The sequence below is a fragment of the Somniosus microcephalus genome, chromosome 19 (genome assembly GCF_052327205.1).
Source record: "Somniosus microcephalus isolate GS21.2 chromosome 19, FLI_Smic_1.0, whole genome shotgun sequence".
NCBI lineage: Eukaryota > Metazoa > Chordata > Chondrichthyes > Squaliformes > Somniosidae > Somniosus > Somniosus microcephalus.
Genome location: NC_141005.1, coordinates 6,465,259 through 6,489,152, shown reverse-complemented (window position 1 = coordinate 6,489,152; position 23,894 = coordinate 6,465,259). Strand labels below are relative to the sequence as shown.

Sequence of the window (23,894 nt, the reverse complement as noted above, 5' to 3'; positions counted from 1 at the left end):
CTTCACCAATATGGCGTGAGGCGTGTTTCCAGCTGGAAATGTGTGCGCGTTTCCTACCCACCATATTGGGACCTCGGTAGGCCGGTTATTGCCCAATAAACAGGCTTTGCGCGGCCGAATTTCTAGGCCAGAAAATGTTGGCCTACATAAACCAGCTCAACCAAAACTCCGCTGCCTGTATTCTGACTCGTACCAAGTCCCGTTCACCCATCGCCCCTGTGCTCACTGACCTACATTGGCCCCGGTCCAGCAACGCCTTGATTTTAAAATTCTCATCCGCGTTTTCAAATCCATCCATGGCCTCACCCCGCCCCATCTCTGTAATCTCCTCCAGCCCCCACAACCCTCCGAGATCTCTGCGCTCCTCCAATTCTGGCCACTCGCGCATCCCCGATTTCCATCGCTCCACCATTGGCGGCCGTGTCTTCAGCTGCCTGGGCCCTAAGCTCTGGAATTCCCTCCCTAAACCTCTCCACCTCTCTACATCTCTTTCTTTAAGGCGCTCCTTAAAACCTGCCTCTTTGACCTGTTATGTATTGTGTGTTCTCCTCCCACCTGTGGTGGCGCTGTCACAGCAGATAAATGGTTGGGTGTTCTCTTGGTTAAGTTTAGCTCTCTTTGTTCAGAACTCTCCAGAACTTTGCTTTCCTTCCTGAATAAAGCACTTCATGTTTGAATCTCTGGGTTCTGAGTTCTAATTGTGTCTAGGTAGAAAGGTACCGACACAACATGACCAAGCTTTTGGCCACCTGTCCTAATATCTCCTTATGTGGCTCGGTGTCAGATTTTGTTTGATAATCGCTCCTGTGAAGCTCCTTGGGACGTTTTACAACGTTAAAGGCGCTATATAAATACAAGTTGTTGTTGTTTACAATGATAGACCATGACCACTAACAGAACTGATATTGTTTACGGAGGAGGTTTTTATCTGGTTCACAAGTTGGCTTTATTCAGGTCTCTCTCTCTCTCTCTGTGAGATACACACGCGATCTCGACCTATAATTTAAATCGACAGAAAATAACCAGACCATAACGGTATAAAGACAAACAAGGCCTTCACTCACGTCTGTGACAGGTATTTATTCATCAGCCACAGATGCTGTATGATATGTTCACAAAGCACGCTCCAACATAATAGTTTTTTTTATTACAAAACAGTACCGATTTTATAAAGAAGATTCACAAATTCACTACCCATCAGAGAGAAGGTTAACAGGTTGTATCAGGAGTGTAGCATCATCACACACAGTGGAACAAAAGCAAGAAAATAAGTTTAGAGGAAAGATAACTTTCTGTTCAATATTCCTGCTCAACTTTGTTGGTTGTCCTGCGATCCCCACACCGAGTGCTCATTATTAGTGAGTGAGCCTGGACTTGGGGGAGGGGATTTTAACCCTTCCCGTCCAGTGAACTACTCCACCCGCTTTCCCTATCGCGAGATACCCCTGAACCCCACCTTCTCCACACTTGTCATAGTGCTGACGTACATAAGAAGATAAGAAATAGGAGCAGGAATCGGCCATTCGGCCCCACGAGCCTGCTCCGCCATTCAATAAGATCATGGCTGATCTTCGACCTCAACTCCACTTTCCCGCCCGATCTCCATATCCCTTGTATCCCCCAGTGCCCAAAACTCTCTCGATCTCTGTCTTGAATATTCTCAATGACTGAGCCTCCACAGCCCTCTGGGTAGAGAATTCCAAAGATTCACCACCCTCTGAGTGAAGAAATTTCTCATCTCAGTCCTAAATGGCCGACCCTTTATCCTGAGACTGTGACCCCTGGTTCTAGACTCCACAGCCAGGGGAAACAACCGCTCAGCATCTACCCTGGCAATCCCTCTAAGAATTTACACATTTCAATGAGATCACCTCTCATTCTTCCAAACTCTAGAGAATATAGGCCTAGTCTACTCAATCTCTCCTCATAGGACAATCCCCCCATCCCAGGAACCAGTCTGGTGAACCTTCGTTGCACTCCCTCTATGGCAAGTATATCCTTCCTTAGGTAAGGAGACCTAAACTGTACACAACACTCCAGGTGTGGTCTCACCAGAGCTCTATATAATTGCAGTAAGACGTCTTTACTCTTATACTCCAACCCCCTTGCAATAAAGGCCAACATACCATTTGCTTTCCTAATTGCTTGCTGTACCTGCATGTTAACTTTCTGTGATTCATGTACAAGGACACCCAGGTCCCTCTGAATAGAGCCAAGAGCTGCCTGAGTTTCTGGATGACAGCAGCCATTTACCCGCACCACCCCCCCTCCCGTGTTCCCGCCCAGTCTAACCGGGAAGTTTACCGTTAGCAGCATGTTAATGAGACCCACCAGTTAAAATCGGGTGGGCAGGAAACTCACAGAAACCAAACAGTTAAAATCCAACCCTACCGACCCCCCCACCCCCCCCCCCCGCCCCAATGTCAGCTGGCTGTTTGACTATGGGAGGCGGGCAGAATCACAGATGAGCCCAATTAATCCTGTCCCCCTCGAACCTGACACCCAACAAGGGTTACTGGCCAGGAACCCCCTGGCGAATTTCCTATTGGTCAAACCAAGGGCAGGCACTGAGGCCAGTTTTGCCGCACCTGACCACCAGCATGGCCGAGAAAGACCGCCCTTGGCAGCACAGGCCGGGAATTGGACATTGGACCTTCCTGCTCTGTGTGGCTGAGCTTCACACTGCCTAAACTCACGGAACCGCCAGAGAGTCCCAGCAACAGGGCTTTCGATTGTTTCTCTGAGGAACTAGAGCGAAGCGCCAGCCCCCCCCCAATAACCCCTTAATCCAAGTGGATTTTAAAGCCAAGCAGAGATTTTAAAAACTTGAGCGGGAAGGGACAGTAGAGATGGGAATCTGCTGAGATATAAATTCACCCCTTAACACAGAAAAAAACTGCAGATATCAGAAAGAGAGAAATACAGAAAAAAAACATACTTCAGTCTCTGACTTGCGTCACAACAAAACTATTTACAAATTCCTGCTGAGCACATGTGTAATTTCTTTTAATTCTCACCCACGCATGCTTCCACATCTGAAGGAAGGACCTTCATTACTTAACAATGTATTTAGCTTAAATTACAGTACACCGTTACACGTGCTTGTCATAATGATTTGAGAACTCATAGACCAATCCCCTACACCAAAGGGGCAGAAGATGCACAGTCGCGTTAAATCCAGGACAGCACAGGTGTCACCGAGTTTTCCCCATCAGGGACACAGCTCACAGACTTGCCGACTGCTAATCCTACTCCCCTGTAACAAGTTTCACCTTCGAGACAGACGGACACTCACCCCAGTATAATAAATACCTCAAGTGCACATTTTCTTTAAAAAAAAAGAGATAAGTAAACAGTTCCTTTCTTTCCTGCTCACGTCTGGTTTATTCGGTGTTGTTGAGCTTTCGGAGAAAAGCGCGAATGGGACCGGGACTGTGGGACGATGGCAGAGGCGGGGTCTCCGAGGTCACACGGCGGACAGATCCATGCGGTTACCGCAGTCCGTGCTCTTCTCCCAGGTGTTTAGCTTTGTAGGGGTGGTGGCGACTCGATTTCCGTTCATCTGCGGGATTGAGAGGAAAGAGACTTCAGTTCCGAGGATCAGCTGCAAGATGTTTTCTCTTTCACCTGTTATCTCTCTCTCCGTGACCTCCTCCAGCCCTACAACCCTCCGAGAACTCTGTGTTCCTCCAATTCTGGCCTCCTCTGCACCCCCTCCATGATCTTGAGCTGATTCAAAACTCTGCTGCCCGTGTCCTAACTCGCACCAAGTCTCATTCACCCATCACTCCCTGTGCTCGCTGACCTACATTGGCTCCCAGTCTGGCAATGCCTCGATTTCAAAATTCTCATCCTTGTTTTCAAATCCCTCCACGGTCTCACCCCTCCCTATCTCTGCAATCTCCGCCAGCTCTACAACCCTCTGAGATCTCTGCGCTCCTCCAATTCTGCCCTCTTGAGCATCCCCCGATTTCCATCGCTCCACCATTGGAGGCCGTGCCTTCGGCTGCCTGGGCCCCAAGCTCTGGAATTCCCTCCCTAAACCTCTCCGCCTCTCTCTTCTCTTTTAAGACGCTTCTTAAAACCGACCTCTTTGACTGAGCTTCTGGTCACCTGTCCTAATATCTCCTTATGTGGCTCGGTGTCAAATTTTGTTTGATAATCGCTCCTGTGCAGCATCTTGGGACATTTTACTACGTTAAAGGCGCTATATAAATGCAAGTTGTTGCTGTTGTTGGAGGTGCTGTGGAGTTTCTGTCGCAAATAAATTCACATTTTGGCATAAAACAATCCACCCTCTCCCAGTGAGATAAGGACTATTTAAAGTTAACAAAAGCTTGCTGATAGGGACAGGAGGATATCTAGTGGGGGTATCTAGAACTAGGGGGCATAGTTTTAGAATAAGGGGTCGCCCATTTAAGACGGAGATGAGGAGGAATTTCTTCTCTCAGAGGGTTGTGAATCTTTGGAATTCTCTACCCCAGAGAGTTGTGGAGGCGGAGTCAGTGAATATATTCAAGACAGAGATTGACACACATTTGAACTACAAGGGAGTCCAGGGGTCTGGGGAGAGAGCGGGAAAGTGGAGTTGAGGCCAAGATTGGATCAGCCATGATCTTATTGAATGGCGGAGCAGGCTCGAGGGGCCGATTGGCCGACTCCTGCTCCTGTTTCTTATGTTCTTATGGAGGCCATTCAGCCCTCGAGCCTATTCCGCCATTCAATTAGATCACGGCTGATCTGTACCTCAACCCCATTTACCCACCTTGGCTCCACATCCCCTGATACCCTTACCCAACAAAAATCTACCAATCCCAGTCTTGAAAGCTCCAATTGATCCTCAGCACCCACAGCCTGTTGGGGGAGAGAGTTCCAAATTTTTCACTAACCCTTTGTGTGAAGAGGTGCTTCCTGATTTCACTCCTGAATGGCCTGGCTCTAATTTTGAAATTCTGCCCCTCGTGTTCTGGACTCCCCTCATCAGAGGAAATCAACTCCTTTTATTGGTAGGTACAGGAAACTCTTTATTATCCGGCACCGACGGGACCGGCGTGGTGCCGGTTTATCAAAAAGTCCGGATTACAGAGAGGTATAGTAAAAGGTACGAGAGCTCCGTACACAGCAACAAATCCAGGCTTCCCTGTTGCTTAGCAACATGTGCAGGAACCCCGGCCACAGACCAAGCGTCCCTGTTGCTTAGCAACAAGTGCAGGAACCCCAGTTACACAGCCACAGATCCAGGAACTGCCACTAATATGAAGTAAAACTTACCTGAACCTACTCCTGAATTTTGCCGGTTAACAGAGATTTCCGGTTATTTAGGTGCCGGTAAATCGAGAGTTTCCTGTAGGTAATTGACAAATTATAACAGCTAGACTTCCCGTCCATCTTTCATGCAGAGCAGTCGGAAGCTGCCAGGTCCCTCGTGATGCTACATTGCTCGAGTACCATGCAAACCCTGAGATGTGAAAATCTCCCACTGAGGGCCAGGCATTGGAAAGATTCCCTCTGACAATATGAAATGTGGTAACTTTTCTATTCGGTTATCAGCAGATTGAGGGACTGTGACAAGAAACTAGGTCGAGGAATAATTTATCTCAACACTTAACATTCAAGTCAGCATTTGTCTCCTTTAATACACTCACGATCGAGACAGCTTGCAGAAAACGCTGAGTGAGTTTTGGTGCCGGAGCCTTTTTAATATTAATAAAGATAATTAACATTTGAGAAATAATGGGAAGGTCGAAGGGCGAGGCAGATGAGATAATCCTTCTTGCTAGGGGGGTCAAGTCCCTTATAAATCACTGGTTAATCCTCAGCGGGAGGAGTGTGTCCAATTCTGGGCTCCACACTTTAAGAAGGATGTCAAGTGTCCCAGTGCTCATGCAGATTATTCCCCTCAAACACCATCGAAGGTTAAGAGCGTCTGTTCGACCACAGAAGATCATTTTCAGCCTTGTCCAATCCTCCCGTGCTTAAACACTTCCTAACAGTGCATCTGTTAGGAGTCCAGAACAAGGGGGTATAACCTTAAAATTAGAGCCAGGCCGTTCAGGGGTGATGTCGGGAAACACTTCGTCACACAAAGGGTGGTGGGAATCTGGAACTCTCTCCCCCAAAAAGCTATGGATGCTGGGGGTTAATTGGAGCTTTCAATGCTGAGATCGATCGATGTTTGATGGGTGAGGGAATCAAGGAATATGGAGTCAAGGCGGGTAGATGGAGTTCAGGTGCAGATCAGCCACAATCAAAATGAATCTAATTGAATCAAGGAACAGCACCTCATCTTTCGATTAGGCACTTTACAGCCTTCCTGACTCAATATCGAGTTCAACAATTTCAGATCATAACCTCGGCCCCTATTATATTTTTATATTTTTTATCCACACTTTTGGTTTGTGCCTTTTCCTTTTTCCTCTCTCTCCCACATGGCAGCTGTCTCTCACTCTGCCAGCGCATTTCACACTTCATCTAGAGCCATTGTTTGTTTCTTTACCTGTCCTATTACCATCTCGTCTCACCTTGAATATCTCTTAATGTCTCTTCTTTCATCCCCTCCCCCATTTCCCAGCCCCCAAACTGCCTTTTAATCTGTTTCATTTCCTGCTTTTTTCTCAGTTCTGATGAAGGGTTTCGACCTGAAACGTTAACTCTTGTTTCTCTCTCCACAGATGTTGCCTGGCCTGCTGAGTTTTTCCAGCATTTTCTGTTGTTATTTCGGATTTCCAGCATCCGCAGTATTTTGCTATCGTACTGTTTCTTTTATTGCCCCATTACCACTCCCTTTAGCCTTGTACCATCATCACTTTGTCATTTAATCTCTCTTGCCTTCCACCCTATCATAGATATTGATTGCCTTTTGTTCTTTCCTCCCCTCCCCCCTTTCCCTGCCTCTTTGCTTAAAACCTGTTATATCTCAATTTTTTTCAATTTCTGACAAAAGGTCATCGACCTGAAACGTTAACTCTCTTTCTCTCTCCACAGATGTTGCCTGACCTGCTGAGTATTTCCAGCACATTTAGTTTTTATTTTATAATTGAATGGCGGAGCAGGCTTGAGGGTCTGAATGGCCTGCTCCTGCTCCTAGCTACAGAGTACCATCATTAACAGAAGCAACTGCCCTTCCTTCCTTCTGGAAGATCAGCGTCAGACACAAGGCAACATTCGTTCAATGAGCAAATGGTGCTGCAAGGAAACGCTCGTCTGAGAGTCACAAGGTCCTTGCTAAGGTCTTCCAGCTCCCTCGGCTCTTCACTGAGTCACTGCGGACTGGAAGTCTCGCTCGACCTTCAGGCAGAGCAAAGCAGACAGCTGTTTCTCAACTCTTGGCAAACAATCTGGTCAAATTAACCGTTACACCATCTGTGTATTGCCAGGTGGGTGATACATGACGTGAGAGCCAAAGATGTTGGGAGGGGAGAGAAATCAGAAAGAAAGACTGGTGAAAATAGTTTTTAAAGATGTGCTTTGTGTCTTTAAAGTACAACTGAGTGGTGCTGAGGTCAATGGTCTTTAGCAATGTTTCCTCTTGATAAACCATCTCCTCTTTTGAATGGTTTTACTCTCGGACAATGATTGTCCTGTGTTTCTCTCTCCACCTGTAGACCAATCCAAAATAGACCAATTCCTTTTTGCTTTTATTTTAAAACTGAGGTTGATGAGAACATAAAAATTAGGAGCAGGAGTCGACAGTTCTGACGAAGGGTCATTGACCCCAAACGTTAACTCTGTTTCTCTCTCCACAGATGCTACCTGACCTGCTGAGTATTTCCAGCGTTTTCTGTTTTTATTTCAGATTTCCAGCATCCGCAGTATTTTGCTTTTGTATGAGCTGACTTTCACGGGCTTTTTTCCTCAGAGACCGGTGTCGGGAACAGCAGGAGAGCGGCAGTACAGTGAGTATTCAAACTCACTTTTGCGGGCTTTTTTCCTCAGGCTTACCAATCTCGCAGACCGGCAGCGGTGTTCCAGAGCCACGTCACAATTCAAAAAGTGATGCGGGCAAGAGGAAGCAGCTGATTGGGTGAGTACGGCCAGGTGAGTATTTATACTACTCTATAGTTTGACAGTTAAGGTTAATAGTTTATAAAGTTTAGAAGGTCTTAGTTTTTGTGGTTTATAGTTTCTAAGGTCTCTGTTGTGTAGCGGGGAGTGCTAGTAAACAAGGGCCCTTGAGTATATCATTTAATTGTAGTGTAATTAGTGGTATTGATTTGATTTAATTTAATTTGAATTAATTAAAGGGTAAGTCATGGCAGCACAGCTCGGCCCTGTGGCATGCTCCTCCTGCACGATGTGGGAAATCAAGGACACTTTCTGTGTCCCTGACGACCATGTGTGCGGGAAGTGTATCCAGCTGCAGCTACTGGCAGACAGCATTGCGGCGCTGGAGCTGCGAATAGATACATACTGGAGCATTTGTGATGTTGAGGACATCGTGGATAGCACGTTTAGGGAGTTGGTCACACCGCAGGTAAAGGCTGCACAGGCAGGAAGGGAATGGGTGGCCGCCAGGCAGAGTAGTAGGCGCAGGCAGGTAGTGCAGGGGTCCCCTGTGGCCATCCCCCTCTCAAACAGATATACCACTTTGGATATTGTTGAGGGAGATGGCTTATCGGGGGAAGGCAGCAGCAGCCAACTTCCTGGCACCATGGGTGGGTCTGCTGCACAGAACGGGAGGAAAAAGAGCGGGAGAGCTATAGTGATAGGGATTCTATTGTAAGGGGAATAGATAGGCGTTTCTGCAGCCGCAAACGAGGCTCCAGGATGGTATGTTGCCTCCCTGGTGCAAGGGTCAAGGATGTCTCGGAGCGGCTGCAGGGCATTCTAGAGGGGGAGGGTGAACAGCCAGTTGTCATGGAGCATATAGGTACCAATGATATAGGTAAAAAAACGGGATGAGGTCCTAAAAGCTGAATATAGCGAGTTAGGAGGTAAATTAAAAAATAGGACCTCAAAGGTAGTAATCTCAGGATTGCTGCCAGTGCCACGTGCTAGTCAGAGTAGAAACAGAAGGATATTTCAGATGAATACATGGCTAGAGGAATGGTGCAAGGGGGAGGGATTCAAATTCCTGCGACATTGGAACCAGTTTTGGGGGAGGTGGGGCCAGTACAAACTGGACGGTTTGCACCTGGGCAGGACCGGGACCGATGTCCTAGGGGGAGTGTTTGCTAATGCTGTTGGGGAGGGTTTAAACTAAAATGGCAGGGGGTTGGGGACCTGTGCAGGGAGACAGGGGAAAGGGAAGCAAGGATAGAAGCAAAAGACAGGAAGGAGAAAAGCAAAAGTGGAAGGCAGAGAAATCAAGGGCGTAAATCAAAAAGGGCCACAGTAAATAATAATTCTAAAAGGACTAAGAGTGTTAAAAAACAAGCCTGAAGGCTCTGTGTCTTAATGCGAGGAGCATTCGTAATAAGGTGGATGAATTAGCTGTGCAAATAGATGTAAACAGATATGATATAATTGGGATTACGGAAACATGGTTCCAGGGTGACCAAGCCTGGGAATTCAACATCCAGGGGTATTCAATATTTAGGAAGGACAGGCAAAAAGGAAAAGGAGGTGGGGTAGCATTGCTGGTTAAAGAGGAGATTAACACAATAGTAAGGAAGGATATTAGCTCTGATGATGTGGAATCTGTATGGGTAGAGCTGAGAAATACCATGGGGCAGAAAACATTAGTGGGTTGTATACAGACCCCCGAACAATAATGCTGAGGTTGGGGATGGCATTAAACGGGAAATTAGAGACGCGTGCAATAAGGGCACAGCAGTTATCATGGGTGACTTTAATCTACATATAGATTGGGCTAACCAAATTAGTAACAATAATGTGGAGGAGGAATTCCTAGAGTGTATACGGGGTGGTTTTCTGGACCAATATGTCGAGGAACCAACTAGAGATCAGGCCATCTTAGACTGGGTATTATGTAATGAGAAAGGATTAATTAGCAATCTTGTTGTGCGAGGCCCCTTGGGGAAGAGCAATCATAATATGATAGAATTCTTCATTAAGATGGAAAGTGAAGTAGTTGACTCAGAGACTAGGGTCCTGAATTTAAATAAAGGAAACTACGATGGTATGAGGCACGAGTTGGGTAGGATTGATTGGGGAATATTACTGAAAGGGTTGACGGTGGATAGGCAATGGCAAACATTCAAAGACCGAATGGATGAACTACGGAATTTGTTCATCCCTGTCTGGCATAAAAATAAAACAAAAAAGGTGGCTCAACCGTGGCTAACAAGGGAAATTAGGGATAGCATAAGATCCAAGGAGAGGACATATAAATTGGCCAGAAAAAGCAGCAAACCTGAGGATTGGGAGCAGTTTAGGATTCAGCAAAGGAGGACAAAGGGATTAATTAAGAGGGGGAAAATAGAGTATGAGAGTAAGCTTGCAGGGAACATAAAACTGACTGTAGAAGCTTCTATAGATATGTGAAGAGAAAAAGGTTGGTGAAGTCAAGCGTAGGTCCCTTGCAGTCAGAATCAGGGGAATTTATAATGGGGAACAAAGAAATGGCTGACCAATTAAATACATACTTTGGTTCTGTCTTCACAAAGGAGGACACAAATAACCTCCCAGAGATGTCGGGGAACATAGGGTCTAATGAGAGGGAGGAACTGAAAGAAATCAGTATTTGTAGGGAAATGGTGTTCGGGAAATTGTTGGGATTGAAGGCCGATAAATCCCCAGGGCCTGATAATCTACATCCTAGGGTACTTAAGGAAGGCCCTAGAAATAGTAGATGCATTGCTGGTCATCTTCCAAAATTCTATAGACTCTGGAACAGTTCCCATGGATTGGAGAGTAGCTAATGTAACCCCACTATTTAAAAAAGGTGGTAGAGAGAAAACGGGGAATTATAGACCAGTAAGCGCATCGGTAGTGGGGAAATGCTAGAGTCCATTATAAAAGACGTAATAGCAGAGCACTTGGAAAACACTGACAGGATAGGACAAAGTCAACATGGATTTACAAAAGGTAAATCATGCTTGACTAATCTACTGGAATTTTTTGAGGATGTAACTGGTAGAATAGATAAGGGAGAACCAGTGGATGTGGTGTATTTGGACTTTCAGAAGGCTTTCGATAAGGTCCCGCGTAAGAGATTAGCGTGCAAAGTTAAAACACATGGGATTGGGGGTAAGGTACTGACTTGGATAGAGAACTGGTTGGCAGACTGGAAGCAAAGAGTTGGAATAAACAGCTCTTTTTCCGAGTCGCAGGCAGTGACTAGTGGGGTACTGCAGGGATCGGTGCTAGGACCCCAGCTATTCACAATATATATTACTGATCTAGATGGGGGAACTAGATGTAGTATCTCCAAGTTTGCAGACGGCACAAAGGTGGGCGTGTGTGCTATGAGGAGGATGCAGAGAAACTCCAGTATGATTTGGACAGGTTGGGCGATTGGGCAGATGCATGGCAGATGCAGTATAATGTGGATAAATGTGAGGTTATCCACTTTGGTGTCAAAAACAGGAAGGCAGATTATTATCTGAATGGCAATAGATTGGGAAAAGAGGAAATGCAATGAGACCTGGGGGTCCTTGTGCACCAGTCGCTGAAGGTAAGCATGCAGGTGCAGCAGGCGGTTAAGGAGGCAAATGGTATGTTGGCCTTAGTAACGAGAGGATTCGAGTACAGGAGCAAGGATATCTTGCTGCAGTTGTACAGGGCCATGGTGAGACCATACCTTGAGTATTGTGTGCAGTTTTGGTCGCCTTATCTGAGGAAGGATGTTCTTGCCATGGAGGGAGTGCAGTGAAGATTCACCAGACTGATACCTGGGATGGCAGGAATGATGTATGAAGAGAGATTGGGTCAATTAGGCTTATATTTGCGAGAGTTTAGAAGAATGAGAGGGGATCTCATTGAAACTTATAAAATTCTAACAGGACTAGACAGACTAGATGCAGGAAGGATGTTCCCGATGGCGGGGGAGTCCAGAACCAGGGGTCACAGTCTAAGGATAAGGGGTAAGCCATTTAGGACTGAGATGAGGAGGAATTTCTTCACCCAGAGAGTGGTGAACCTGTGGAATTCTCTACCACAGAAGGCAGTTGAGGCCAATTCATTAAATATATTCAAGGAGTTAGATATATTTCTTAAGGCTAAAGGGATCAAGGGATATGGGGAGAAAGCAGGGACAGGGTACTGAATTTGGATGATCAGCCATGATTTCATTAAATGGCGGAGCAGGCTCGAGGGGCCGAATGGCCTACTCCTGCTCCTATCTTCTATGTTTCTATGCAGCCCCTCGAGTCTGCTCCGCCATTCAATAAAATCATGTCCGATCTTCGAACTCAACTCGTGGAGCAGCAATCCCTGGTCGGGAACAGAGAGGAGAGCCGGATATAAGGAGCGGCGGCGAGAAGCCCCAGACTGGCGGAGCAGTGAACCTGGCCGGGAACAGAGAGGAGAGAGAAAAAAGAAAAAATCCCGGAGTAACATCACAGGATAGCTGGTAACTGGTTGGGTGGTGAAGGTCACATTGTTTTTTTATTCTTCAAGTTAGGGGCCGGGGTTAAATAGCTGGCTAATAGTTAAGCAGAAACTTGGAGATTAGTAACAGTTAATAGTATATTAAATTAATAACTGTTATATTATATTAATAACTTGAATCAGATCCATCTTAGTCTAAAGTTTCTGTAAATTAGTTACTAGTCTATTAAATAGAGGCATGACAGGGCAGCTCAGTTCCGTGGAATGCGCATCCTGTGCCGTGTGGGAAATCCAGGACGCTTCCCGTGTCCTGGACGACCACGTGTGCAGGAGATGTCGTCAGCTGGAGGAGCTCGAACTCCGGGTTTCAGAGCTTGAGCAGCAGCTGGCGTCGCTGTGGTGCATCCGTGAGGCTGAGAGCTTCGTGGATAGCACGTTTCAGGAGGTGGTCACCCCACCGCTAAGGAGTGCGCAGGCAGAGAGGGAATGAGTGACCACCAGACAGAAAAGGAGGACCAGGCGGGTAGTGCAGGAGGTCCCTGAGTGCATCTCACTCTCCAACCAGTATTCTGTTCTGAGTACTGGTGAGGGCGATGGTTCCTCTGGGGAGTACAGTCAGAGCCAAGTCCACGGCACCACGGGTGGCTCAGCTGTACAGTGGGGGGAGGGGTGGGGGGGGTGTGCGGAGGAAGAAGAGTGGGAGAGCAATAGTGGTAGGGGATTCGATAGTTAGGGGAGCAGACAGGTGTTTCTGCGGCCGCAGACGTGATTCCAGGATGGTATGTTGCCTCCCTGGTGCCAGGGTCAATGATGTAACTGAGTGGCTGCAGAACATTCTGAGCGGGGGAGGGTGAACAGCCAGAGGTCATTGTCCATATCGGTACCAACGACATAGCTCGAAAGAGGGATGAGGTCCTGCAGGCAGATTTTAGGGAGCTAGGAAAGAGATTAAAAAGCAGGACCTCAAAGGTAGTAATCTCCGGATTACTCCCGGTGCCATGAGCTAGTGAGTACAGGAATAGGAGGATAGAATAGATGAATGCGTGGCTGGAGAGATGGTGCAGGAGGGAGGGCATTAGATTCCTGGGGCAGGCCAGACGGGTTGCACCTCAACAGGGCCGGAACCAATATCATCGTGATCATAGTATCATAAGGTTTAGATTAGCTATGGAAAAGGACAGGGAGCAATCTAGATAAGAATGTTTAACTGGGGGTAGTCTTCTATAGGCATATAAATAGTAAAAGGGTAGTAAGAGGATGGGTGGGGCTGATTAGGGACCGAAAAGGAGACCTGGGCATGGAGGCAGAGGGTACGGCTGAGGTACTAAACGAGTACTTTGCATCTGTCTTCACCAAGGAAGAAGATGCTGCCATAGACATAGTGAAGGAGGAGATAGTGAAGAAACTTGATAATGTAAAAATTGATAAAGAGGAGGTATTAGAAAGGCTGGCTGTACTTAAAGTAGGTAAATCACCAGGAGCGGACGGGATGCATCCTAGGATGCTGAGGGAATTGAGGGTGGAAATCGCGGAGGTACTGGCCGTAATATTCCAATCCTCCATAGATACGGGGGTGGTGCCAGAGGACTGGGGAATTGTAAATGTTACACCATTGTTTAGAAAAGGGTGTAAAGATAAACCCAGCAACTACAGACCAGTCAGTTTAACCTCGGTAGTGGGGAAGCTTTTAGAAACAGTAATCAGGGACAAAATTAATAGTCACTTGGATAGGTGTGGATTAAATAAGGAAAACCAGCACGGATTTGTTAAAGGCAAATTGTATTTAACCAACCTGATCGATTTTTTGATGAGGTAACAGAGAGGGTTGATGAGGGCAATGCGATTGACGTAGTGTACATGGATTTCCAAAAGATGTTCAACAAAGTGCCACATAACAGGCTTGCCAGCAAAGTTGAAGCCCATGGAATGAAAGGGACAGTGGCAGCATGGATACAGAATTGGCTAAGTGACAGGAAACAGAGAGTAGTGGTGAATGGTTGTTTTTCGGACTGGAGGAAGGTACACAGTGGTGTTCCCCAGGGGTCGGTTCTAGGACCACTGCTTTCCTTGATATATATTAATGACTTGGATGTGGGTGTACAGGACACAATTTCAAAATTTGCAGATGACACAAAACTTGGAAGTATAGTGAACAGTGAGGAGGATAGTGATAGACTTCAGGAAGACATAGACAGGCTGGTGGAATGGGCGGACACGTGGCAGATTAAATTTAATGCAGAAAAGTGTGAAGTGATATATTTTGGTAGAAAGAATGAGGAGTGGAAATATAAACTAAAGGGTACAATCCTAAAGGGGATGCTCGAACAGAGAGACCTGGGGGTGTGTGTGCACAAATCGTTGGAAGGTGGCAGGGCAGGTTGAGGAAGCTGTTAAAAAGGCTTACGGGATCCTGGGCTTCATAAATAGAGGTATAGAGTACAAAAGTGTGGAAATTATGATGAACCTTTATAAAACACTGGTTCGGCCTCAACTGGAGTATTGTGTCCAATTCTGGGCACCGCACTTTAGGAAGGATGTAGAGAAGGTGCAGAAAAGATTTACGAGAATGATTCCAGGAATGAGGGACTTCAGTTACGTGGAGAGACGAGAGAAGCTGGGGTTGTTCTCCTTGGAGAAGATTGAGAGGAGATTTGATGGAGGTGTTCAAAATCATGAGGGGTCTGGACAGAGTAGATAGAGAGAAACTGTTCCCATTGGCAGAAGGGTCGAGAACCAGAGGACACAGAGTTAAGGTGATTGGCAAAAGAACCAAAGCTGACATGAGGAAAAACTTTTTACGCAGTGAGTGGTTAGGATGTGGAATGCACTGCCTGAAAGGGTGATGGAGGCAGATTCAATCATGGATTTCAAAAGGGAGTTGGATAAGTATCGGAAGGAAAACATTTTGCAGGGCTAAGGGGATATGGCAGGGGAGTGGGACTAGCTGAGAGTCGGGACGAGCTCGACGGGCCGAATGGCCTTCTTCCGTGCTGTAACCATTCTATGATTCTATTCCACTTTCCTGCTTGATCCCCATATCGCTTGATTCCCTTAGAATCCAAAAATCTATCTCAGCCTTGAATATACTCAACGACTGAGCATCCACAGCCCTCCGGGGCAGAGAATTCCACAGATTCACAACCCTCTGAGTGAAGAAATTCCTCCTCATCTCAGTCCTAAATGTCCGGCCCCTTATCCTGAGACTGCTCCCTAGTTCTAGACACTCCAGCCAGGGGGAAACAGCCTGTCAGCATCTACCCTGTCAATCCCCCTTCAGAATCGTGTATGTTTCAATGAGATCACCTCTCATTCTTCTAAACTCCAGAGAGTATCGGCCCAGTCTACTCAATCTCTCCTCACAGGACAGCCCTCTCAGCCCAGGAATCAATCTAGTGAACCTTCAGTGCACCGCCTCTAAGGCAAGTCTATCCTTCCTTAGGTACGGATTCTGCAGGTCTCCCAGTTTGAATTAGTGCCTATGTGTACATGCCAGCCAAGGCAAGACAAGGGGATCACACTTACAATGTCCGAGTTGAAAGGTTTCACGTTGATGTTGCGCATGGAGCTACTGTTGAGGGACCAGACTTTAGTTTTGTGCTTAAGAGCAGCTCTGACCTAAAAGATTAAACAAAAACAAGACATTAGGACAGCTGGGATGGAACAGACTATTAATCTTCTGGAAGACTAGTAATATCCTGTTAAGTAGTGTCAGCTGTGGCTCAGTGGGCAGCACCCTCGCCTCGGAGTCAGAATGTTGTGGGTTCAAGTCCCACTCCAGAGACTTGAGCACAAAAATCTAGGCTGACGCTCCCAGCGCCGTGTTGAGGGAGTGCCGCACTGTCGGAGGTGCCGTCTTTCAGATGAGACATTAAACTGAGGCCCCGTCTGCTATCTCGTAAAAGATCCCATGGCACTATTTCGAAGAAGAGCAGGGGAGATGTGTCCTGGGCCAATATATATCCCTCAACCAACATCACCAAAAACAGATGATCTGGTCATTATCACATTGCTGTTTGTGGGAGCTTGCTGTGCGCAAATTGGCCGTGTTTCCTACATTACAACAGTGACTACACTTCACAAAGTACTTCATTGGCTGTAAAGTGCTTTGGGACATCCTGAGGTCGTGAAAGGTGCTGGAGAAATGCAAGTCTTTCTAACTTGAAAAACTCTCAAAACTGATTGCAGGAAACTGCCTCATCGCATCATTACTTTCCAAGCACATTGTAACTTCACAAAACATTGTTTTCCATCGACTCCATTTCAAAGTTATTTGCGAGAGACAGTTAGGGGGAAAAATTCAGTTGTTTGCGCCTCCCGTTAGCGCCTTAAGAGGGCGCTAATGGGGCGCAAAGCAACTAGCGCCCGGGCGCGACGATGTTTGCGCCGCTCGCGAAATTAACTGGACATTTTACGGTGGCGCTAAGCACTACCACCACGATCTCCTGCGCTGGCAGATCGTGACGTCAGTCGAGTGTGCAACGCCCTGGTAGCGCCCCGGACCGGATATTGAGTGGCGCCCCCTGCCTTACCGCCTGCCGCTAGCAACGACAGGTTGAGGGGAGCGTTTTGCAGTCAGAAAGGGACTGGGGGAGCGCTATTTAAAGGCGACCGCTTCCTGCCTTTTTTTGTCGGTGACATTTTTGCACCACGCATTCTGAGAGAGAGAGAGACTTCTGGAGAGATTCAACGCTGTGTGAAGGAGTTTTGAGTACTGAGCAGCACTTTGCAGGTTCATTTTGATTTGCCCTTCCTTGCTTCGCCAGCGCTCTGAGGTAGCGCCTCGCTCCTCGGCCTTTGCGCCTTAAGACAGGTGTGAAGCGCCTGATTTAGCGCACCAATCACCTCCAGGGGCGATAAAAGCCAAGTTTGCCGTCGGAGGCGATATTTAGTGCCAGGCGCTAAACTTTGCGCACGGCCGATAATGGCGCCCCAAACAGGACGATACTGAATTTTTCCCCCTATGAATTTTAATGCAATCACACTCAGCTGCTGAAACTTGCACAGGGTTTCGGAAGTGCAGCCTCTCAGGAGTTGTATCTTTAACAACTCTGATTGGACGTATACCTGGAGGTTTCATCACATGGCCTCCAAACGCCCCGCCCCCGCTCTCCCGCCATTGGTCATCCGACATGTCCGTCCTCGCGGAGCCCCGCCTTCCCACAGCCAATCAGAAAGCAAACAGACTTCTCGTTACCCGATTGGATGGTTCCTGGCTGTCAGTTAATCAGCCTTTTCTCCCATCTCCCATATTTTTAGAACTAATAAACAGAAGTATTCAAAGAAAATGAAACACACAATTTTCAACCCTATGATTTTTCTCCCGGGTTGTTGCCCCCAGCAGTGTCATCCCGAGATTCATAGAAACATAGAAGATAGGAGCAGGAGTAGGCCATTCGGCCCCTCGAGCCTGCTCCGCCATTCAATGAGATCATGGCTGATCATCCAAATTCAGTACCCTGTCCCTGCCTTCTCCCCATACCCCTTGATCACTTTAGCCTTAAGAAATATATCCAACTCTTTCTTGAATATAATTAATGAATTGGCCTCAACTGCCTTCTGTGGAAGAGAATTCCACAGGTTCACCACTCTCTGGGTGAAGAAATTCCTCCTCATCTCTGTCCTAAATGGCTTACCCCTTATCCTTAGACTGTGACCCCTGGTTCTGGACTCCCTGACCATCGGGAACATCCTTCCTGCATCTAGTCTGTCTAGTCCTGTTAGAATTTTATAAGTTTCAATGAGATCCCCTCTCATTCTTCTAAACTCCAGCAAGTACAAGCCCAATCAACCCAATCTCTCCTCATACGTCATTCCTGCCATCCCAGGTATCAGCCTGGTGAATTTTCGCTGAACTCCTTCCATGGCAAGATCATCCTTCCTCAGATAAGGTGACCAAAACTGCACACAATACTCAAGATGTGGTCTCACCAAGGCCCTGTACAACTGCAGCAAGACATCCTTGTTCCTGTACTCAAACCCTCTCGCTACGAAGGCCAACATACCATTTGCCTTCTTAACCGCCTGCTGCACCTGCATGCTTACCTTCAGCGACTGGTGCACAAGGACACCCAGGTCTCGTTGCACTTCCCCTTCTCCCAATCTATTGCCATTCAGATAATAATCTGCCTTCCCGTTTTTGACACCAAAGTGGATAACCTCGCATTTATCCACGTTATATTGCATCTGCCATGCTTCTGCCCAATTACCCAACCTGTCCAAATCATACTGGAGTTTCTCGGCATCCTCCTCACAGCACACACGCCCACCCAGCTTTGTGTCGTCTGCAAACTTGGAGATATTACATCTAGTTCCCTCGTCCAGATCATTAATATATATTTATTTCTTGAAGGCTCCAGGCCAATTCTGGAGGGTTGGCAATCTTAACTTTGTCGGCCGTGGCTCAGTCTCTCTCTCTCTCGCCTCTGAGTCAGAAGGTTGTGGGTTCGAGTCCCACTCCAGAGACGTCAGCACAAAAATCTAAGCTGACACTCCAGGGCAGTACTGAGGGAGTGCTGCACTGTCGGAGGTGCCATCTTTCGGATGAGACGTTAAACCGAAGCCCCGTCTGCTCTCTCAGGTGGACGTAAAAGATCCCAAAGAAGAGCAGGGAAGTTCTCCCCGATGTCATGATCAATATTTATCCCTCAATCAATATCACTAAAAGAGATGGTCTGGTCATTATTCTATTGCTGTTTGTGGGATCTTGCTGTGCGCAAATTGGGTGCTGTGTTTCCTACATTACAACAGTGACTACACTTCAAAAAGCACGTCATTGGCAGTAAAGCACTTTGGGACGTCCTGAGGTCGTGAAAGGCGCTATAGGAAGTCTTTCTTTTCTTTTATACGCTGGGGCCCAGCTGCAGCAAAAGTCTGAGTCGGAGCCAGTCTTGCTCACCGCACAAATCTATAGCTAAATAAAAATCACCAAAAAATCAATAAAACAGAACACTTTGAGCTGCATCAAATGTCCTTGTGTAAAAGGTCACACCTTCTCATCTCAGAAACTCCGGTCTTGACCTCAATCCCTAAGGACCTTGGATGTCCTTGATGTTGAGGTCCCCTGTTGAGTCAGGCCGGGAGCCACGCTCTGCATCTCAACTGCTGCGCTCATGCAGTGCTTTTCAACTCTCAAACTTCAGAGAAATCCAGAGTCCTGTTCCCCAGCCACCGACTCTTCCCTCTCCCTGGCCAATGTCTGAGGCTGAAGCAGACCTTTCGCTTCTCGAGGGCAGTTAGGGATGGGCAATAAACGCTGGCCTTGAGGGCAGTTAGGGATGGGCAATAAACGCTGGCCTTGAGGGCAGTTAGGGATGGGCAATAAACGCTGACCGTGCCAGCGACGCCCACTTCCCATGAACGAATTTAAAAAAAATTCACAACCTTGGCGCCCGATTTGACCCCGAGATGAGCTTCCGACCACATCTCCGCTCCATCACCAAGACCGTCTATTTCCACCTCAGTATCATCACCCGACTCCGCCCCTGCCTCGGCTCATCTGCTGCTGAAACCCTCATCCATGCCTTTGTTACCTCCAGACTCGACTATTCCAACGCACTCCTGGCCGGTTTCCCATCTTGCACCCTCCGTAATCCTGAGCGCATCCAAAACTCCGCTGCCCGTGTCCTAACTCGCACCGAGTCCTGTTCGCCCATCACTGTATCTTGAATCCTATAAAACTGCAATCATTTCATGTTTAATGTAATGTCTAAAGGGACGTTAAGTCTAAAGTATCTCTTCTGGAAAGACTAGCAGCACTTGTCACGTTCACTTTCTGGTGCGATCAATCTGAGCCTCTCATCTGAACAGCAGAATTGAAACCCCCATGAGAAACTGACTCTACAATTTTGCAACTGGGTTAAGGGAGTCGGGTTCAGTAATGTAAATCCCAGGGTGGGGGTGGGGGGGACCATGTCACCTTATAAGCACTGGTCTCCCGAACCATGAACTAAACGAACCCTAGTGTAAACCCAAAGCCGAAGGATGGCCCTTGCCAACGGCACCCACATCTCCCAAGTACAGACAAACAATCCCAGTGTCAAAGAGGCTTTGAAGCAAAAGTACAGGATGAACGCAACGCTTGATCGACCAGTCCGCGTCCTAAAATGACTCAGTCCTATTAACGTCATAGGACCCCGATTTAAATTAGCCGTACACTCGCTTCAGGCTGCGCCAGAACACCTGTTCTGAGGACCCCGACAGAATGGCAGCTGGCACAGGGCAGGGTAAGTATTTCCCTGTGATTCTAAGGGCGCTAACGCCTCGATTCCGCTAGGCGAGTGGCCTCAAAACCGAGCTTACCGCACGGGTAACAGTTTACGGGGAATAATCAGACCGGCACAAATCGGGGAGTTTCTTTTTGCCATTCTGGTAAGCGCTCAGCCCTTCCTACATCGTTACATTAATCACTAATTTATAAACTGGAGTCCAGGCTAGAATCGAGAGCGATGGTAAGAGGCGGGTAGCAGATGCTGTGGAGGATACAATGAAATTAAAACAAGCTCTCTGAGCAAACAGCCCGATTCGCACAGCTCAACCGTCCAATTATAATGTTTTGTTTCAGCGGTTATATAGTTCCCTTCCTTCACAATGTAATGTCCTGCTTTTAAACGAAACCAATCTCAAATGATAGCAGTGTACTTTATCTTACCTCCATCACAATACAACAACTGAACTCAATGGGCTGTGACCAGAAAGGATGAGTTCGGCTCATTCTAATGCATTCGATTTCAAGTATGAGGCCAAGTTACAAAGACAATATTCGGATGGGAGATCATCACAGCTGAGGGTGAATTTACAGTGTGCGCAGCACAGAGGGCAGGTTAGTCTCAAGGTCACTGCCGGTATTGGAGACTCCGTTTACAATCGGGTCAGGGTCTGCGAGCACCAGCTGTTGGAGCACTCACTGCTGAAGTTCCAGTGTGATGGGATGCTAAACTGTTGGTCGAACTCTAGTTTACACACCAACATAAAACCCAACCAGTCCGTGTCGGTGTTTACCTTCCACATGAGCACACAGTCCTTGTCCCCCTGTGCTCGCTGACGCCTCGATTTAAAAATTCACATCCTTGTGCTCAAATCCCTCCATGGCCTCGCCACCCTCCCTATCTCTGTAACCTCCTCCAGCCCTGCAACCCTCTGAGATCTCTGCTCCCCTCCAATTCTGGCCTCTTGCACATCTCTGCACTTCCTTGGCTCCACCATTGGTGGCCGTGCCTTCAGCTGCCTCGGCCCTAAGCTCTAGAATTCCCTCCCGAAGCCTCTCCGCCTCTCTCCTCCTTTAAGGCGCTCCTTAAAACGAAACTCTTTGACCAAGCGTTTGGTCACCTGACCTAATATCTCCTTACGTGGCTTGGTGCCAAGTTTTGTTTGATAATCGCTCCTGTGAAATGCCTTGGGATGTTTTACAACGTTAAGGGCGCTATATAAATGCAAGTTGTTTATTGTTGATGATGCAATCCCACTATAAACAAATTCCTGGAAATGACCTGAATTATTCCATATTTAAGTTCTGCTCGTTGCAGAACCTGGAGTGACAGGCAACAGTTTTTATGTGAAGTCTCGTGAGAGCTGTCGTGTCCGTGTGTAGATAAAGACACTGAAGACAGGAGTTGGTTCACAGGTATTTACTAAGCAAGTCTGGGGGGGGGGTTCTAAAGGATATACACAATACACAGGCTTATATAGCCCAAGTGGCAATTACCGGCATTACGCACACCTGGGGCTCTTAAAGGCACATACACCATAATTGCTCTTAAAGGCACATACACCACAATCCCTCCCCTTCTAGCTAACCAGTACATCATATTTTAAGTAATTATTAATTACATGTTATATGCAAAATAATATACATTGCTGTATTAATTAATTATAAGTTAGTCTCTCAGGAGGCTTCCTGACTCGGTCCGGATAACGCCTCGGGGGTGTAGTAGTTTCTGGTGGTGTAGTAGGTTCTTCTGGCAAGGCTGATTCGGCTTGAAGGCCAGTGTCGGGTTCATCGGGCTCCAGTATCACCGGATCGGAGGTAGATATGGGTATCTCTACTTCATCGTTAGATGTATAGAGTGGTGGTGTAGGTTGTCCCTTTTCGGATGACTTGATGATTTGGTCAGCATGGCGCCTTATTATGCTGTCTCCGATGTCCACGGTATACATTAGTGGTCCTAGTCGTGTGCAGATAGTTCCAGGCTGCCATTTCTCGGTACGGTAGTCCCGGGCCAAAACTGGTTGGCCTATCTGGAAGGCCCTAGTTGGCCTTTCATTCATGCCCTGAAACTGCCGGTTCTCCACGTCCCTTTGGATGTTGGGCTTGACCAAATCCAGCCGGCATCTTAGGTTTCTATTGTAGAACATCATGGCGGGAGTTTGGTTAGTAACCATATGCGTTGCATTCCTATATGCAAATAAGAAGTTATCCACCTTGTGCTGAAGTTTTATGTCTTCATTACCCATGGCCTTGATGGCCTTCTTGAAGGTCTGGACAAACCTTTCAGCCAATCCATTGGTGGCGGGATGGTATGGGGCGGACGTGTAGTGCTTTACCCCATTGTTCTTTAAGAACTTTCTGAATTCTTCGGACACAAATTGCGGTCCATTATCAGAACATATCTGCTCCGGCAGCCCATTCCTGGCAAATATGGTCCTTAATACTGTGATGGTTTTTTCCGTGGTGGTGGAGGACATCTTTATTACCTCCGGCCACTTGGAGTGTGCATCAACTGCGATTAAGAACATTGAGTCCATAAATGGACCAGCAAAGTCGATGTGCACCCTTTGCCAGGGAGATGAGGGCCACTCCCATGGATGTAGAGGGGCCTGTGGCGGAGCATTTTGGACCTTCTGGCATCCTAGGCAGCTCTTGGTCATGTCTTCGATGTCTCCATCGATACCTGGCCACCATACAAACGCCCTAGCTAGGTTCTTCATTTTCACTCCACCCAGATGCCTCTCGTGAAGCTCCTTTAGCAGTTTATCCTGGAGTTTGGGTGGAATCACCACTCTGGATCCACACATCAAGGTTCCTCGGCACACTGACAGCTGTTCTCTTCTTTGCGAGAATGCTGGCAACAGTGGTTCGCCATGTGCTGGCCATCCCTTCACTGTTAAATCGTAGACCCGTGAGAGAGTAGGGTAATTTCTTGTCTCCCTTTCAATGGCAGAATTTGTCACCGGTAGACATTCCACTATGGTAGAGTGGAATATCTCTACTGGGTCTACTGTAGGTGCCTCTTCTATCGTTGGCAACGGTAGCCGTGATAAACCGTCAGCATTCCCATGCTGTTTTGACCCTTTGTATTCAATGTTGTATTGGTGTGCCCCTAGAAAAAGGGACCACCTCTGTAGTCTTTGTGCCGTCATAATGGGGACACCTTTTTTAGGGTTGAATATGGAGATGAGGGGTTGATGGTCAGTCAGCAAGGTAAATTTTTGTCCGTGTAGGTAAT

At 47.2% G+C, this 23,894-nt stretch overlaps 1 protein-coding gene across 2 annotated transcripts in view; it reads right to left on the bottom strand.

The window, feature by feature from the left end:
- Positions 1 to 2,402: 2,402 nt before the first annotated feature.
- Positions 2,403 to 23,894, bottom strand: part of adgrd1 (adhesion G protein-coupled receptor D1) — a 349,877-nt gene continuing 328,385 nt past the window's right edge. For both annotated transcript variants that reach the window (XM_086011896.1, XM_086011897.1), the window contains 2 exons: positions 15,976 to 16,068; positions 2,403 to 3,562 (listed from right to left, as the gene is read on the bottom strand). In XM_086011896.1, the coding sequence (XP_085868022.1) occupies positions 3,467 to 3,562; positions 15,976 to 16,068 (189 nt within the window). In that variant the 3' untranslated portion in view covers positions 2,403 to 3,466. The remainder of the gene's footprint in view (positions 3,563 to 15,975; positions 16,069 to 23,894) is intronic.